At 39.7% G+C, this 18,793-nt stretch overlaps 1 protein-coding gene across 2 annotated transcripts in view; it reads left to right on the forward strand.

Annotated features, from left to right (window-relative positions):
* Positions 1–18,793, forward strand: part of LOC124170152 — a 95,743-nt gene that overhangs the window by 50,167 nt on the left and 26,783 nt on the right. For both annotated transcript variants that reach the window (XM_046548846.1, XM_046548847.1), the window contains 2 exons: positions 504–621; positions 8,228–8,395. In XM_046548846.1, coding sequence (XP_046404802.1) covers positions 504–621; positions 8,228–8,395 — 286 coding nt within the window. The remainder of the gene's footprint in view (positions 1–503; positions 622–8,227; positions 8,396–18,793) is intronic.

The raw sequence follows: 18,793 nt of genomic DNA on the forward strand, positions 1-18,793 counted from the left end.
AAATTTGAGGAAAAGAAACTTCTAGTTAAGGAGTGCCGATACTTCCCTAGACAAATCAGGGAAGCAATAGGAATTCAAAAAAAAACACCATTGAATTTCAATAGAGAAGATGGATACTTCCTTCACAGCGCGTGGAAGAGAGTGATCAAAGAGAGAGCCAATCAGAGAGGAGCGCCCAGTCAGACAGCCAATCACAGTGCAGCTCCCATCCAGCCTACGGGATATAAGCGAGGCAGAAACCAACAGCCGACACCTTCGACCTGAAGACGCTGGCAGGACAGCCAGCGAAACTTGTCCACAAACAAGCTGACGCAGAAGAAAACCCTGAAGATACGTATTTAATGTTAAAAGAGATGAAAGAAAGTATGCATATTTTAATTTGTAAAATTAACGTATATTTTTTTAACAACTTATTATTTAAGCTTTCGTTAATAATGATAATGAAATCGAGCTGCCGCATTTTTATTTGTTTAGTAATTAATCTCAAGAATTTTGACTTTCAGGTTCACAATGGCAATTCGCCCATGCGACCAGCTGAGCATCATTCTCCTGGCGTTCCTTGCGAGAGTGAAGAGCAGATCCCGAGACAGTATCTGGAGCGAAGGCTGGACGAGAGTATAGGTAATGTGTAGGCAAACTCACCAATCGACAATGCTAATGGTGACTGTGAACAGTGGTGCAGGGTGGGGGGGTTTAGGGGGATAAAACCTCCCCCAGAGCTTTGAGAAATTTTTAAGTTTAACCCTTTCGAGACGGCGGAGTTTTCGTCTTGGCACGACTGCTGTACTGAGCCCCAAGAGACTCTTCTTTCTCGTGGTACGGAGCATTTTTGGAGACATTCGTTGAGAAGGGTGTTATGGATAATAGGGTGGTTTCCTGTTATTTTTTTTATTGCCTAAATTAAAAGAGTACTTGGAGGTCAATCATTGTTTACGTTAACAGAAATTTCACCAATTAAAAAATTAGTTATCATAGAAAACAGTTCTTGGTTTAATTTGCTGACTGGGTACATCTTGGTATTCCTCACAATGTCCAATGGAAATATGTTTTGTATGTAGTCTCACGTTCGATATATATCGAATCTGCTATTTCTTAAAATATATCGAATTGCTATAACATATAGGATTTTACATCCAAGGGCATAGTTGACCAGGAATTATGTAGTAACGGTCCACCAACTTTATCACTTAATCTGTTGGCATTGTTAACCCTTTCTGAACCACTGCATGCAGAGTGGAGAACAGATCCCGAGTCAGTATTAGGAACGAAGGCTGGACGAGAGCATAGGTAATGTGCAGGCAAACTCACCAATCGACAATGCTAATGCTGGTGACTGTGAACAGTGGCGCAGGGTGGGGGGGTTCAGAGGGATAAAACTCCCCCCAGAGCTCTGAGAAATTTTTAAGTTTAACCCTTTCGTGATGGTGGATTTTTCGTCCTAGCAAGATTGTTGTACTGAGCAGCAAGAGACTCATCTTTCTCGTGGTACGGAGCATTTTTTGCAAGACATTCGTTGAGAAGGGTGTTGTGGATAATAGGGTGGTTTAATATAATTTTTTTATTGCCTAAATCGAAAGATTATTACTCCTGGAGTGCGTATTTAATGCTTTTAGATTTTTATATGATGATTTGTATTTTTTGCGAACGAATGAAAAGTGAAAATTTGCTTTGGTGGTGCTGAAACATTTAATGAATTATTCATCATAAAACTACAAACGTTTCATTTCAACACGAGAAAACCTTCATACCTTCAATGTTATGTCACAAATTAACACTGATCCAGCATATTTAGTCCTCGTCATATCAACACAAAGTTTTTTGAAATAACACACAAATGTTATCAAAATGCAAACGTTAACACTTCCAAATAGATAGCGTAAAGTATGCCACTCAAGTTCACAATCACAACACTTGACGCAATGATACCTTCTGTGACATCCGCGCAATCTCAGTATTTTTCTCAACGAATGTATTTTAAGTAGCCCAAAATGTGATTTCAAGGGATAAAAATGTTTTCTAATTAAATAATTACCCAATTATCGAACTTACGGCGAACAATGAGGCAAACGATGTAAATAAGCCGTGGCTGAAGATGAAGGTTAATTTGTTACAATACTAATAAAAATAATTTTGTCACTGCTAATCACAAGAATAAAATTATAATAAGCGTAGGTAAACAATTATGTAGCAGATGAAGTCCTCTTCAAGACAATTATACTTGAAAATTCCGATACATTGAGCACCAAATGTTGCCGATATTCTTCTATCAATGACCGTTGAATCCTTGAAATTGAAGGTTTTTTTACTTGGGCTAGAAAAAAATCCGATGGTAAATACAGCAAAATCTCCTAATACAAGCCACATCGCACCAACGGGAGTAATAAATAGTGTTTGCAGGGTAATTAAACATTGTAAATATCTCACAAAGTGATCAACTCTTTTTAACTTCTTCGCGGGCTGCCGAGTATCATATGGCGTTTTCGGAGCCTCATTTGTTTTATGCAAAGAAACTAGAAATATGATAGGTCGTGGTGCCTAGCCTCACGTGTGGGTGCCACTTTCGTACCGACAAAAGCATTATGTCACGAAGTTGTCGGTAGCGGCGTTTTGTGAATAGCATTTCTATCGGTGCAACCGACGATCGTCGGTATCCATGTGCAGAATTCCGCCCCAGAAACGGCGAACGATCAGTGCGGGAACGATAGATCAGGGTTCCACTGAATAACTTTTCTTTTGAAAGCGGCACTGTAATGACTTCTTTTCTCTGCCATCGTAATACTCTGAAAGGCAGGGAATCACAACTGAATCGATCTCTCTACACAGAGGCAAATTATGTTGCCTTCTTACCCTTGCTCTGAGAAAAATGCAACGACTTTGTAGCAGTTTATTCCGTGATGGCGTTGAGGCTTTAACGTTACAATTTAGGTAAATTGTAACCAATCACACGAACATTTTGTGAGATGATCGAGCTTTAACTTGAATGGAGCCGAACCCAGGGTAAAGCAGGCAATCTCGCAGACACGGCAGAAGTGCACCCGGCGACTGATTGACATGCGCCGAATCTTTGCCTGCTGCATTAAAATGGAAAATGATTTTTTTTACTTAAACACAAAATTAAATATGCTAAATTACTGTTAAGCTATTTTTGACGTTGACTTTTCGTTGTATAGCTAGCAGGTGGCAAACTCGGGTGTCCATAATTTTTCCGACGTAAATTATGCAACCCGATTGACGTCGAGAATTTTGCATCCGATTGTAAGACGAACCCTCTTTTCTGCAGGAGTTAGGAGGGAAAAAAAACCTTGTCTTAGATTCGTGCAAATACGGTACCCTATTGCACATTCTCAGTCACACACACACGACATAGCAGTAGTAACTTATGTCTGAATCACCCCTGGGCATAGGGTGTTTCATGGAAAGCCAAGTCCCACGCCAAGACCCTCGTTTTAACCCTTTCGAGACGGCTGAGTTTTCGTCTTGGCGTGACTGCTGTACTGAGCCCCAAGAGACTCTTCTTTCTCGTGGTACGGAGCAATTTTGGAGACATACACATCAGCTCCAATCTTTTTCGACCCCTCCCAGCGAGGACTCCGCATTATCTCGGACTCCGAGAGTAGTTGTGCTCCCTCCTTTCCGGGTTTACGACCATACCTGCGGCATTGGTTCGCGGTCAACTTACAGATTGCTTGTATGTATTTGACACATGGATAATTGTTGCTTGCACGTAAATTACAGACTTTGAATTGAATTCCTCATTTTTATCTGAGCATTTTCAAATTTTAAACGAAGTTCTAAGGTCAATTTTAACACATTTAATGCAGCAACAATTTCCATATTGATGTTTATACAGAACTCGAGATATAAGTTAATATTTATTGCAGAATTTCATTTAAAAATTGTGAACATTGCTCAAAAGACAAAGAATTCAATTCTTAGTGTATGTTTCTTGAGAACAGAAGAAATATTTATTTCAAAAACTGAATGAACAATTGTATGACCGCGGTCCCGTACCGCTAAGAGGGGTAATAAAAGACAAGGGGTCTGGGTTCCTGATCCTGGATTTCGAGGGTAAAGCCTAAACCCCGCAGTGTTGGGTCCCTAAACAAAGACGTCGTACGCCCGCTCGGGGGGGGGGGGGGGGGGGGTCAAAATTTTTTAATACCGTATAAGAGGCGCACAGGTGTAAAAGGCGCACCTCTATTTTGAGCATCGGAGCTAAAGAAAAAAAAACTTTTCGGCATTTTTTATCCTATCACGCGGTGTTGCAGACTTGACTTTCGACAGTCATCAAATTTTCCACTTTCAATACTAATAATTCACGTGGCATTTTTCAGCTAAATTTACACGATATGTATGGCGCTCAGACATTAGTAGGTATTCACTTGTAGCCTTAACCTTATGATGCTTACAAGGGAAAGTCGGATCGGATACCTCAGATCCAAATATCCATGAATAATGTCCTTCACCTTAATGTACTTCGGATCCAAATTTGTCGAAGAAATTGAATCTCAATCCAAAATTTTCAGTCATTGCTTTCGTGGATGCAACGTCCCATAAGAGGGAGTAGAAAGAGTTCCGATCCTCTCTTCGCATACGCCGTTGCACTACGATGTTTGTCCTACTCACGTGCAATTTTTATTTTTAAAGCTCTCGTAGGAGTATTGCAATAGAATTTCAGCCGTTCAATCAAAACAGGACAGGCGCATAGCGTGAATCTTCCCAAGAGATTGGACAACAATCGGGGGAATCTCAGCGCTGCTAGAAATAACCACGGCGTAGATTTCACAAAATACCCCTGGTTCTCCATCAGCCCATGCCTATGACGTTTTTTTTCCTTTCCGAGACCCTACGGACCACAATTCACTTGCCTCAAAGGAAAATATCAAGTTACGCGGGAACAATCGAAACTTGTTTCATCCCTTCCCTGTCTCACCAACTGACCTTGATGGATCTCCCAGTTTATGGAGGCCAAATGCTAGGTGAGTCACCTACTGAGCCCGAAGATATCTCGATAGCTTTCAATAATTGTATGACATGCACGAGGTTCAAAACAAGGAAGAGATCTAACGCGAAACATGTCTGACAGAATTTAAGTTTTTTAAGCTCTAATTGATTGACACTAAGATTTATAGTTACAACAAGGCTACTAATATTCAAAATAGTCCAAACAGCACAATTTTGGAAGAAACAAGCATAGCATGAGCGCATTCAAACAAGACAAGACGGACTGGAAACTTCAGGCAACTCAAACTGCGTATATCACATGCCTTCGCCCCTTCGCTTTGTAGACAATGACTTCCCATGCAAGATCGGACGTGTTCTTCCCTTTCTCCTTCGCCTTCAGCCTCATTGCGGAGGAAAGATGGAGGGAGCGAGCTCCTTCCCCTCTACCTCTTCTTTTCCATGTTCACATCCGAGGTACCTACCAACGTCACGGCACGATGCTTAAGAGTAAGAAACGTAAACTGGAGCATTTCAAAAATACGTCATTAAGGAAGAAACTCCCCTGCCTCCAGCTTGTTTCTGACCTTGGTTTTTAGATGACTGACTCACGCAGAAAACCAAGGCCACTCAGTTCCTCTTGGGATAGCGACTAGGGAAAGGGAGGAGGGGAAGATAAAAATGTTTGTGTAAGAGGCGCACCTCCATTTTCAGCTGCAATTTATGGGAAAATAAATGCCCCTCTTACACGTGCTTATATGGTATTTAGTGTATTTTTGAGTTTTTCAGGCAATCTAGAGACCCCTAATACACAAAACAATCACTAACATTAAAGCACTATCAATCACTAACTCGATTTACTCAACTACAACTAGGCCTATTTACATAAAAACAATTTACGCATAATAAGTCAACTGGTCACCAAAACAAGGTATTATAAGGCACTGCAACACCAAGATTATGCGGCCGCCGGCGACGTCAACTCACTATACACGTGATCGCTCTGCGCATGCTCGGACGGTGTCCCAAGACTTCCTAAAGCACAAGCTGAGACGCGTCATAGCACCAGCAGCCCCCACCACTACCACTCTTCATATAATTGCATGGTAATGGATTGGGAGGTTCTGGCCAGTGCACCGCGGCTAAAAATGCGAACTTCTCGCACTATTTTTGCGTGTTTTTCCTACACTTTCGTTCTATGCGATTGAAAAAACACTTTGGTTAATTAGATGGATAGTTATAATTGAATGGGTAATTAATTTGTTTTCCTTTTTCAAATCTTTGGGAGGGGTAGCATCCGAGAGTCCTTATATGGGCTAGTTGCAGGTGCCCCTTGGCGTCAATTCCTAGCTGCTCCCCTGACTGTGAATGCGGGTGTTTCCCTGCAAATACGCAAACTTCACTCTTTGTTGAATTTCAACATTAAAACACGATTTTCATCGCACAGTACACTCCTGATTATCCGGGTTAACGAAGGGGCGAGACGACATGAATAATGGGAATAATTTAAATGATATTAGTACAGTGAGTCCTCGTTCTACGTCACCCCGTTTAACGTCATTTCGCGATAACGTCACGAAAATTTTGAGACCGTCATTCGTTTATCGCACCTTCCCTTCGCGATAACGTCAAGGCTTTTAAATTTCGCGCGAGAAAAAAAAGGCGAAGCGGCGGGCGTTGCAGGTTGTTCGTTTTGTGGGCGGTAATACAGTCAGTCTAAACGAAGTGTAAAACAGTGGGGTTATTGTTAATTGCGATTACGGTTTTAGCAAAAATTTCTGCAAAATGAATTCTTTGGTTGGTGCACAAGGTTTTACTTGACATAATGGTTTTCAGGAACCTAAAAAGTGATTTCAAGGCATTTTTCCGTGTAGAACACGGAGTTTTTGTCGTCACTTTTTTGCCGAGTTCACAATAATTTTGGTTCCTGTAACTGCGATGATGATGCCGAGGCGACGCTTGTCCGGGCGACCACCATAGCGAAGCCGAAATGTAAATGCTGGAAGATACAAAAATGGAGAAGGATTTACGTCACTGCTGCTATTGTCGTCGATGAAGACAGGAACTCGTATTCATGCCATAGTTTGGCATTCCCACTGTAAAAAATAACCCACATATGATACGCTTACATTTTTTTCGCGTAGGAATTGTGAGGTCTAGGAGCCGATATTCACTTTTTACATTGTTTCTTATGGGATATTATGTTTCGATTAACGTTATTTCATTTATCGTCACATTTTTCAGGAACGTTAAGTGACGTTAAACGAGGACTCACTGTATAAGACATGGAGCTAAAATAAAAAACATTAATTTTTCAAGTTAATAATTATAAAAACTAATAAATTGCTGTCATAATTCCCTTAAAATTTTGGTTTCATTAACCTTTTCTGTACAAAAAAGTTAGCAACTTGTTTTCCCCCCAACCTAAAAGTTTTGATTCTGGGTACACCCATGTAACAATGAAGTTAAATATGCATGAATGCATATGTATCTTTATTACATAAATTTTTAAATATCACACAGGATTGAAATTAAACATGAATAAAATGTAGAAAATTCCCTGAAATATACTTTAGTGCAGTAAAACTTCTATGTAGTGAACCTCTTTAAATCATAAACCTCCATACTTGATACCACCCCTTCGGTCCTGTCTGCTTTACATGTTAAGTTATGGGCAAACCTCTATATTGTGAACCTCTTTATATCGTAAAACCTCCACTTATCATACCAAGGAGACACTCCCGAGATGGCCTAACCTCCAAAAATTGTACCGAGACAACTAGAGACCATTAATGCAGCCGCGATTTCGTACATGGAATGACATTTTTAGCAATAAATGTTTCACCCTTATTTTTTTTTTCTTATACACCTTTATTATGTTGTAATTTTCACGTTAATCATTAGTGGCCATTTTGTTCCATATGAGAGCATATACCTAACAGTAAATAAGAAAAAAGGTATCCAACTATCCTAATCATTTTAAGTGACTGTTGAATTGAGAGAGACCACATAGTTTTCTCTCGAATCATGGTAAAAATCATGTGACAGCACTCACTTTCTGTAATTATCAAATAATAAATATATGTTCACTAATGCATGCATGTTTGATTAAACACATAAATATAATGGTTTAAAAGACAGTAGTGCCTTCATTTCCAAAGGATATGGGAAAATGGTGCCTATCACTAAAACCTCTCCATATTGAATTTCCATACATCAAATTGCCCAAATTTTTGTCCCCTCCATTACGTTGTGAAGAGGTTTAATTGTGTATCTCTTTTCGCAGGTTCGTTGAAGAGCTGCGATGCGCCCAACTGTCGCAAGGTGTTCAGCACGTACAAAGCGCTTGTCATCCACAAGAGAGCGAAACACCCTGACCTGGCCGCCAGCGAGGAAGAGTCCGTCACCTCGGTGGTTGGTAGCCCCGCACAGAGGTCATCATCCCATTTGCAAGGTTTGACTGTTATCATTATTCTCGACCTCTTGCTCATTCTCTGCTTGGATGTGACTGTCTGTTACGTGTGCTGCAAGTCCATCAGACCTGCTTCACGCTTCCGAGGTGTCTGAAAGGTCCATTTTGAGTGTTATGCCCACGACGTCGTTGAAATAATATACAAAGTGTATCTATGAAATACAGTGAGGCCTCGTTTAACCTCACTTACCGTTCCTGAAAAATGTGACGATAAACGAAATGACGTTAATCGAAGCATAATATCTCATAAGAAACAATGTAAAAAGTGAATATCGGCTCCTAGACCTCACAATTCCCACGTGAAAAAATTTTAGGGTATCACATCTGGGGCATTTTCTCCAATGGGAATGCCAAACTATGGCATAAATACGAGTTCCTGTCTTCATCGACGACAATAGCAGCAGTGACGTAAATCCTTCTCCATTTTTGTATCTTCCCACATTTGCTTTTCGGCTTCGCTATGGGGTGCGATCCAATGAATTTTCGCTACTTCCGCTACCAGGCGCTACAGACGGAAGTGCTCCGGAGCACCGGTCCATAGGCGCTACGTTCGCTACGAGAATTTCTTTTCGGACCGACCACGAGCAAAATCAAAGTGGAGGAAATGAGTGAGGGCGGGCAAACTGGGATTATGAAATCGAAGAGTTGGTTTTAATTGCGAATTGAGGCGGGCGGGCGTCGCCTGGGCATCATCATCGCTGAAACATCGTCGCAGTAACAAGAACCAAAATTATTGTGAACATTGTTCTCTTGGACATTTTCGTGGAAATGCCTCTGATGCTAAAATTTGCTAAAACCGTAATTGCAATTAACAACATACACACCGTTTTACACTTTTTATAGACTGACTGTATTACCACCCACGAAACGAACAACCTGCAACGCCCGCCGCTTCGCCTTTTTTCTCGCGCGAAGTTTAAAAGCCTTGACGTTATCGCGAAGCGAAGGTGCGATAAACGAATGACGATCTCAAAATTTTCGTGACGTTATCGCGAAATGACATTAAACGAGGTGACGTAGAACGAGGACTCACCGTAGTAAAATACCATATCGCATTTGTTTTTGAAGATGAAAACGGTGGAAGGTGGTAGAATGGTCCTGCCTCGGAAGACTTTTTCTGTCATCCAATGTAATATCTTCATTATCTACTCCTAATCTTGCTTAATGATGTGATTAAAATTGCCAATGTTTCGAAGAAAAGGTCCATTTTGAGTGTTACGCCCGCGACGTAATTGAATTAGTATTCAAAGTATATGCGCGACACTTCAATGAAATCAATTTGAATTACAATTGGTAATATCTGAAAAGATATTAATGTGATATTATTTCATGAAAAATATTTCACAGACATATATAACGTCTGTAATATTTCTAACCCTGCCGCGTGAACGGCAGTGAAATACACAATAATTGCCATGAGAAAAATTCCCCTGGACCGGGAATCGAACCACGGACCTTTGGCTTTCCGGGCCACTGTGCAGACCACTACGCTATCCAGGTTCTTTAATTCCCATGGCAATTATACCGAGGCTCATGGTACTAGGTGTTAGGCCCTCGCAGTCCATCAAGGATGGCAATGCGAGGGAGAAAGGACTTCCAAGAAGCCACCTAGTACCATGTACACCTAGTACCATGAGCCTCGGTATAATTGCCATGAGAATTAACCTCTTCCCTACGCAGGTCGTGATTTCACGGCATGAATTTTCTGATGCTAAAGAAGGAAGGCCGGATTTAAGTATACCGGGACTAGCCACGGTGATAACTTTACGGGAGTCACCCGCAATGCACAATTGTGCGAAAAATCCACAGAGAATCCGCAGATTTGGACTGCTCGTCGCATAATATGCTCGGCAGTCCATACCACCATGTCCGGTATAGTCCACAAATTTCCACAGGGAAGAATGACGCCTCGGTAGCTAAACTGGCTAAAGCACTCGGTCGGAAATCGAGGGATCCGGGTTCGAATCCCGGTCAAGGCAGATGATTTTTTCTCTGTGGATTTTTCGCACGAGGAAGGCCGGCTTTTCAAGGCTGGAATTTTTCGAACCAAAGGCCAAAGGCCGTTTTTTCACGGTTTCGCGGTCAAGCATGCCAAGTGGGTCCCAACCACCATTAGGGTCCCTCGGCGTGAGAGGTCCGACCCTTTCCTATTGTCCGTGTGGGGATTACCTCGGCCTATTCCGGCTCTCAGTGTCCCACTCAAGGAAGGTGCGCATTGTCACTTATTTGTTTATAAGGTGGAATAACTAAAAACGTAAATGTTGCATTTTTTGAAAATCAATTCGAGTAATTACATTCTGTATGTTATGCTGATTGGTTCCAAATTTTAAACAGAATTCTAGCGTTCATATTAACGGAGTTGATCATCACCTAGAACAATTTTTGGAGACGCTAAGGTTAGATGTTTAATTGTTATTTTTATAACTTACTAGCAAGTTTATAGGAGCGATATTGTAATTATTTACATCTAAAAGTATACGTTACTCTGTTAGCTACATTCTAAGTGTACATTTGCGGTGAAATTCGATAGATTATCCGATTTAACTTCTATGAAAAAAAGCCCTCGTAATGTAATAAAATTTGATTCCCTCAGTTCTTTGTCGTGAGCCAAAATTACAGCGGCTATTTTTAATAACCTCTTACCAACCTTTGAATACAAAGGTATTATAAACAAATTTCGCTATAAATACTGATTAATGCATATCCTAAAAATTCGTAAATTTAATGTACCAATAGGGAATGTTTTACGTAGACACATGTTGTGAGAAGCATTCCATACCATTGCAGGAATAAGAACTGCTCTACCCAGGTAATTACTCTCATATTGTAAGTACTCTCATTGGTGTAAGTGTTCCCATACTGATATATGTACGTGGAAGATGATAACCTCACTCTTCTCGGAAAAGCTCATTTGGCTATGATATAGTGCCGTTTTGCTGAAAACCCTAAAAATAACCGTAGAACTTCGTTTAAAAGTTCTACAGGCATTGCAAAATAAAAGGAATACATTGATGAACTGACATTTAATGCAACGGTAACAATTAAAAAAATTAAAATTGCACTGGCAACAATAAACTGACCGCAAAAGTACGCCGGGATGGGCTGCCTTCGGGGAAAAGGGTTGAGGATTATATTTGCCCAGTTGCCGAGGGACCCCGCTAGGAAAGGTCATTAAGGGGAGGAAGCGACTACCTGGTCAGTCCCAAGCCGAAAAAAAACTCCGTACGGGGCGGAAAAGAAAATCTCAAACCTTTCGTAGAGCCAAAAGCAACTTCCCGCGAAGGAGCTCGGCGCGATAAGGTTAAAGAGCCTGGATAGCGTAGTGGTCTGCGCAGTGGCCCGCAAAGCCAAAGGTCCGTGGTTCGATTCCCGGTCCAGGGGGATTTTTTCTCATGGCAATAATTGTATAGCTATAACATCGTTGTACTCATATTATTAATGCTCCTGGTTTCGAAAACCTCACATCCGTGGCTGTGTGATCACTGATACAGAAAAGTGGTTTGCATGAATGCTTTAAAACCATTGCTCAGCGTCGGAAACTACACCGTCAGGCACCACGCCACGTAGTCGCATCTCTCACAAGTTGCCCGGGTTGCAACTGCTGCACGATGTGTATCTAATAATAATAATAATAATAATAATAATAATAATTTATTTCACTGATTGGCAAGAGTACAATTGCATGGCTACGTCATAAAAAAGCTAATACAAATATCAAATAAAAATACAATGATGATGTGTCATCAAGATTTACAATTTACATGGAAACAATAAAAATAATTTTTCTAAATACATAAGAATTGGTGAAAATAATAAGTACAATACAATAGTATGGACAAAATAAGATGTCACAACTAGCATCATGGAGATTATCATAATTACAAATTATCTTCCATATATTCGGAAATGCTGTAATAGCACTTTTTAGAGAGAAGGAGTTTCAGCTTGTTCTTAAATACATAAATTGAGGTGCAATCTTTTATTTCGTCAGGGATTTTGTTAAATATAGCAGTGGCTGAATGCCTGGGACCCTTTAAACAGAGGGAGCTGGAGTACTGCTTGTGGTGTATATTATTACTTGATCTTGTGTGGTGATGGTGGAAGGTGGCATTAGAAGGAAATTTATCAAGGTTTGCTTTAACAAAGTTGGCACATGTCAGGATATAGAGAGAAGGGAGTGTTAGGATCTTTGATGCAGCAAAGAGGGGATCTGTGATCACGGAGAGCAGTTGCGCACTGTAGGGCTTGGAAAACAGGAACAAGAAGTGAATGCAGCTAGCACACGATGGCATCCGTTTTACGAAGGGGATTCTAATGGAGATAATAAGCCCAGTGTATCCTAGCATTAAAATGCAGTAATTCCGGTGATTTTGCGTCAGATTAATTTTTTTATAAAGATCGTGGAAAATATTTAGCGAGAGTGAAAATCGTGCACGGATAATCCGCAACACGGGCATGCCGCATCCGGATAATCGGGAGTCTGCAGTAAAATATTTTGAAAAAAAAACCTTCTGGGTATCAATGGGTTAACAAAGGTCCTGAAAAAATGCTCTTTACGGAGAGGACGGAAGAGTCATTATTTAGAATGCTAAATCAATAAAGTCTTGCTATTAAGTTTTGTTGGGCTTAGGGGCCATCAGATACGTATGCCTTTACGTTTCTTTATCGCATATATTACCCATGTGTGTTATATTTGTCGCATTTTCTGGCAGTCATGTTGAAGAGAGAACTCCACTATGGACTCCAAATAGATGTCGTCATTTAAAAATCTAAAAGCGTGAAATATACGCACTCTAGGAGTAATAATCTTTCGATTTAGGCAACTTAAAAAAATAATAGGAAACCGCCCTTTTATCCACAACACCCTTCTCAATGAATGTCCTCCAAAAATGCTCCTCACATGGGGAAAGAAGAGTCTCTTGCGGCCCAGTACAGCAGTCATGCTAAGACAAAAAAATCCACCGTCTCCAAAGGGTTAAACTTAAGAATTTCTCCAAGCTCCGGGGGGGTTTTAACCCCCAAACTCCCCCCCCCCTATCTGCGCCACTGGTTGACTACATTATAGCTGTGTCTCACTCAATTTTTCAAAGAACAAGTTTTCAATGCTGTGCTCTGTTCTCGAATATCAGCTATTTCAAAAATTTAAGGGGTCAAAAAAATCTTCGAATATAAACTGTCACAGAGGCTCGCTGCAGCTGTCTATATCCACGCCATTTCGCATACTGATGAAATGATGAAATATCACCCATCTGGATGGAGGAGCCCAAAATATTCGAGTTGCATGTAAGGCAATTTCCGTCCAGTTATTCCTGGGTCCCTCCTTGTAAGTACAGTGGAAGCCCGTTTTAGGGAGAACTGCATTTTACGATAATCGCAAGTTATAGTCTTTGTACCGCCAAATGGTATATGTTTTACAAGCAAATTAAATCGGATTCAGCGAGGTTGTCGCACGGGACATAGGAGGGTTCAATGAGCAAGAAGCAGTTGGTGTTACTTTTGGTAGTTTTAATATGACAATAATCACAAGTACCGAGAAATCTCAAGTATAATAAGTTCACATTATTGCGGCACACTCACATTGCAAGCCCCGAGGGCTGGGTCTATCAGGTCGAGTCGGCCGTTGGTCTGCGCTGGTTAGAGGTGACACAGGCAAGCCGATCCAGTTGACTCTAAAGCCCGCATGACACTTCCCAATTTATTGGCCAATCCATTGGATATTGGATTGTGGACCATCTGACTTACACTAATTTCTAGCCCAGTATCCTTTTCACAATATTGTACACAATTTCTCGCCCAATCTGGAATTTAGAACAGGTTCAATTTTCTCGCGGCCAATCTCCAATCAGAACTCAGTCTTGTCGACTCCTAGTGGCCAAAACTAGAAGCTCTTTGCAAAACATTCGGTTTGGTTATTAAAAATGAGTGTATTTTCCGAGAATTAGCATGAAATTTCGAAAATGTGGACTAAAGAAGTTGTGTCGCTGTTGATAGAAGCGTTCGAATCGCACGAGTGCTTATACAGTGTTATTTCGACAAAGTATAAGAATAAAAATTTACGTGCTGATGCACTGAAAGACGTAGTTACGTGCCTAAAACCGCTGGTGTCCGTCACAGAGGAACAGGTGAAGACAAAAATTGGCAATATATGGACAGTTATTTTATCCGAGCATGGAAAATATATGAGGTCAATGAGTAGTGGTGCTGTTGAGTGATAACAACTCGTTGAATTCCATGATGTTCAATCTCTAAAAGTTGTTATATGCTGACAAGTCCTCCACTCGCAGCTCATGCTCCGATAATGACTCTTACGCTGTTTATTTTTGATAAATACTGTGGAAACAAAAGAAAAACATTAAATACGAACGATTATGAGAAGTCGGTGTATTTATTCAACACCTTCGGATACAACGAGTTCTCACTTTGGCGAGTAATTTCAGAGGGATTATAATAGCTCGTTAAATCGAGCTTTTATTGTAGGTGCATCTCATGCTCTCAAAGCACATAAGCGCGTAGGATAATTTGAGCTTCTTTAGTTCAAAATATTCTTTAATTCGAACATTTCTCATGGTCCCTAGCATTTTGTAGTCAAACAATGCCAAAAAATGGTGGATAGTTCGAATTTTATTTTGGATAATCCGAATTTTTGGTGTGTCAATTCAAGGTGTAAATTCTGCGACTCAAAATAATTGCGAATCCATCGGAAAATAAGCTTATTAACAAAAAAAAAACTTCTAAAGAATAGGTAGAGGAAAATTTCAAAGCCAGCACTGGGGGTGGCTGGATGGTTTCAAAGAACGTAATAAATGTACGTTTGAACCAGTCTGTGGCCAGGGCTCCCATCTCAACGGTGAATAAGCCGTGAATTACGTCTGCCGTGAAAAAACCTGGAAATAGCCGTGAATTTCGTCATAAAACCTTAAAAATTACTCATACTTGGTTTTAGAACTACGACTGACAGATCAAAAGAAAAATCGATATGTCGATCATGTCTCAAGGCCAGTCAAGTACAGGCGCTGTCCACGCATTTATCTCCACACGTATATTCGAAGCGCAATTGTAGTAGTAGTAGTGTTTCTTTTATTGGGTGCGTCGGCGGCTAAGGCCATTTTGCACCACTCACTGACTGGAATTGATAAAGGGGAATAGGCCCGTTCTGAAATTAATGTGTCAATAATTTACAAGAGGTACCATTTATATTTAACGCATATATAAGGCTGCAATTTCACTCACTGACTGACTGATTCATCACAATTCGCAGCCCAAACTGTGATAGGTTGGGTTATTTGGCTTATTGGACGTAAAAGTAAAAAAAAATTCATTTGGAGGAAAAATCTGAAAACTTGAAAAAGTCTATCTGTTTTCGAGATATATCGACTTGAATTAACATGGGAGCCTTATGGAACTAAAACATTTTCGCTTTTATTTTGTACTTTTAAATGCCTGAGGAACATGATATTCAATGGACATAAACTAGATTTTTTGGTCGATTTTTTGGTATGGTTGCCATTGCGAAGAATTGATATTTAGTATTTTTTATTTTAGTTTGAACGCTTTCAATGCTTTTCTTATGGGAAAACTTTAGGAATTTTTTTGACCAACTTGCAATAATCGTAGGACAAATCCTTTTTTTATAGTTATATTTTATAATTATAATATAAGAATATATATAATTTATATTTTATAGTATTTATATTATAAAATATAAATAATGTAAAATATATATATATGATACTGATTTTTGTATAAGGATTTTAGTTCCAGTGTTTGATTATCAACCCTAAAATTCCTGGTCAACTATGTCCTTGAATGTATAATCCTATATGTTATAATATATATTTTTTATATTATTGAAAAGTCGAGTTGAGTGTAGGAATGCTATCAGTTGGGAAATGTTTTCGGGAGTGTCTCCTAGTACCTCAGCTAGGTTACCTCCGAGGTTGTGATTCACCCGTGCAGTCGGATATCTCTCACAGGCCGTCAGGATATGTCGCACTTTTGGTGGACAATGGCAATTTAAGAATTGGGGCTGTATTCCCTCTTCGGTGAAGAGGTATGAATGGGTTAATAAGCAGTGGCCAATTCTTAAGCGTGCTAAAACCACTTCCTCCCGGCGGACATTTCTTACAGAGGTCTGCCACGCAGTTATCACGGACTTAATTTCCCTAAGTTTGTTATTTTGAATTTCAAGCCATTGGGTCTTCCAATTTTGTCGTATTATATCCCTCGTGGCATTTCCTAAATCTTCCGCTGTCATTAATTGAAAATCGGTATCTGGAGACCCGAGTGCATCTTTGGCTGCAGAATCTCCCTGGTATTTCCACATGTCCAGGGACCCAAGCGAGTCTTATAGTTAATCTCTTAATTGTTGGTCCGTGTGCCGTGATGACACATTGACCTTAAGCCTGTGCCGAAGCCGGAAGACTGGAAACCAAAGTGTTTGTTAACACTTTCGAAAATTCATACACTTCTCAACTTCCCTGGCAGTGTAGTCCCTCTATTTTCCCACTAACAACCGGAGCTGAATTTTGCGAACGATAGGTGACCTCAGAAGAGTGACCTCTTTGATTTCTACATTTGCATTCACGGCATCTGTCGCATTAGTTAAATTTGTAATTAACATGAGCCGATGATTGTTACGTTATCAATATTTCTGCCTTATCTACAAATCGTGAATTTTTAAAACATTTAGACTGTGAATTTTGACATACCTCTTAACTTTGTAAAGAGAGACTTTTTTGAGAAAATTTTTTGTGTATTCTATTCTGTTCTTATATGCATATGTGTATACATACTTTAAATTATATTACTGTATAAAAAACGCGATCGTAACATTTTTATGTAAAGATATTGTATATCGTTGTCATCTTTGTATTATATATTGTTCACGTTTTCTCTTTCATAGCCCTGAGGATGATTTTGAATAAATTGTAACGTTGGCTATAACTTGTTTTACATTGACCTAAACTCCAAAAAATATTATAAAAAAATATACTGCTTTTTACAACCGGCGCTCATGGTTCGAAAGAGGGAAGCTTGCTGAATGCCATGCACACGATCAGAAGACTCGGCTGTTTCGTTCTTCCTTCAATTATTTCTCTACTCATTAAAAAGAAGAACATTTTTGTAAAGAAAAAAAAATTGGTTTAATTAATAGTGCTGAAGTATGTTACTTATTAGGTGCATGGACACTTCAATACTCCCTCACGCATCCACGTGATTTAGCTGAGCAGACTTCTAAACGATATTAAATTTTTCATTCTCCTGTACGTGGCTTAGATGAAATTAAAATTTGTTACTAGCAAATGTTCGTGCTGAAAATGCATTATTAGCCTCTGAGAGAACTTTATATCCTCAGATGTTTATTTACTGATGACTTACTTTAATGAATTATGATATCTAATTCCTAACTTTCAGTTATTAATTTAGTTACAATTTGAATGATACTACATGTATACTTTTTAACTTTTCAATGCTGGCCCCATTTTCATGAATGCCCGTATTTCTCCGAATATAGTCCCCCTCTAAATATAGTCCCACCCTAATTATAAGGCTTCAGTTTCGGGAAAAGTTAAAAAATTGCGTTTGAATATAGTCCCCCCCTAAACATTTAACGCAGCCATTTTTGGAAAAAAAGGGGGGTCTATATTAAGACATACGGTACATACTTCATTTTCCTGTACATGGCTTATATGAAATTAATTTTTGGTACAAGCAAATGTTCGTGCTGAAAATGCATTATTAGCCTCTGAGAGAACTTTATATCCTCGGATGTTTATTTACTGATGACGTACTTAAATTAAAAATGGAATCTAATTCCTAACTTTCAATTATCAATTTAGTTACCATTTGAATGACACTAGATACCTTCTAACCCATTAAATGCGGGCTGGATTTCATTAAATTCATCAAAATCGGCCAATAAAATAAGGTGGAGGTTTCCCTGTCATAACTTCCATTCAAATATGTACTGCTTTTTGTAAACGGTGCACACGGTCCGAAAGAGGGAAACAGACTTAACCCTTTCGCGCCGGACCTTTGTTGAGGGAAATTCTTCCTCATTACGAGTCTCTCTTGAAAGTTTTCTTTACTCCCCTGCATGAAGCTTTTTCGCGTCGACTGAAGGCAGTGGTTCCCTCCCTAACCATTTTTGGACCCAACTCAGTGGGGCACCGATCCCTTTCCTCGGCCTACGTCCCAGACCCTAGAGGGATTAAAAGCCCCCTCCTACGACGAGTCCGCGGTAAACTGGCTAAAATATTAGTGCAAAATATATGCAAATGTTTCTTGTTCGCATCGATTTTTTACATTCAAAATGAATTTTATGTTTCTTTTCTGAGCATGCAGAAATTTTAAACGAAGTTCTAACGTTGTTATAGAGGG

This window comes from Ischnura elegans, chromosome 13, assembly GCF_921293095.1.
Source record: "Ischnura elegans chromosome 13, ioIscEleg1.1, whole genome shotgun sequence".
Classification (NCBI taxonomy): domain Eukaryota; kingdom Metazoa; phylum Arthropoda; class Insecta; order Odonata; family Coenagrionidae; genus Ischnura; species Ischnura elegans.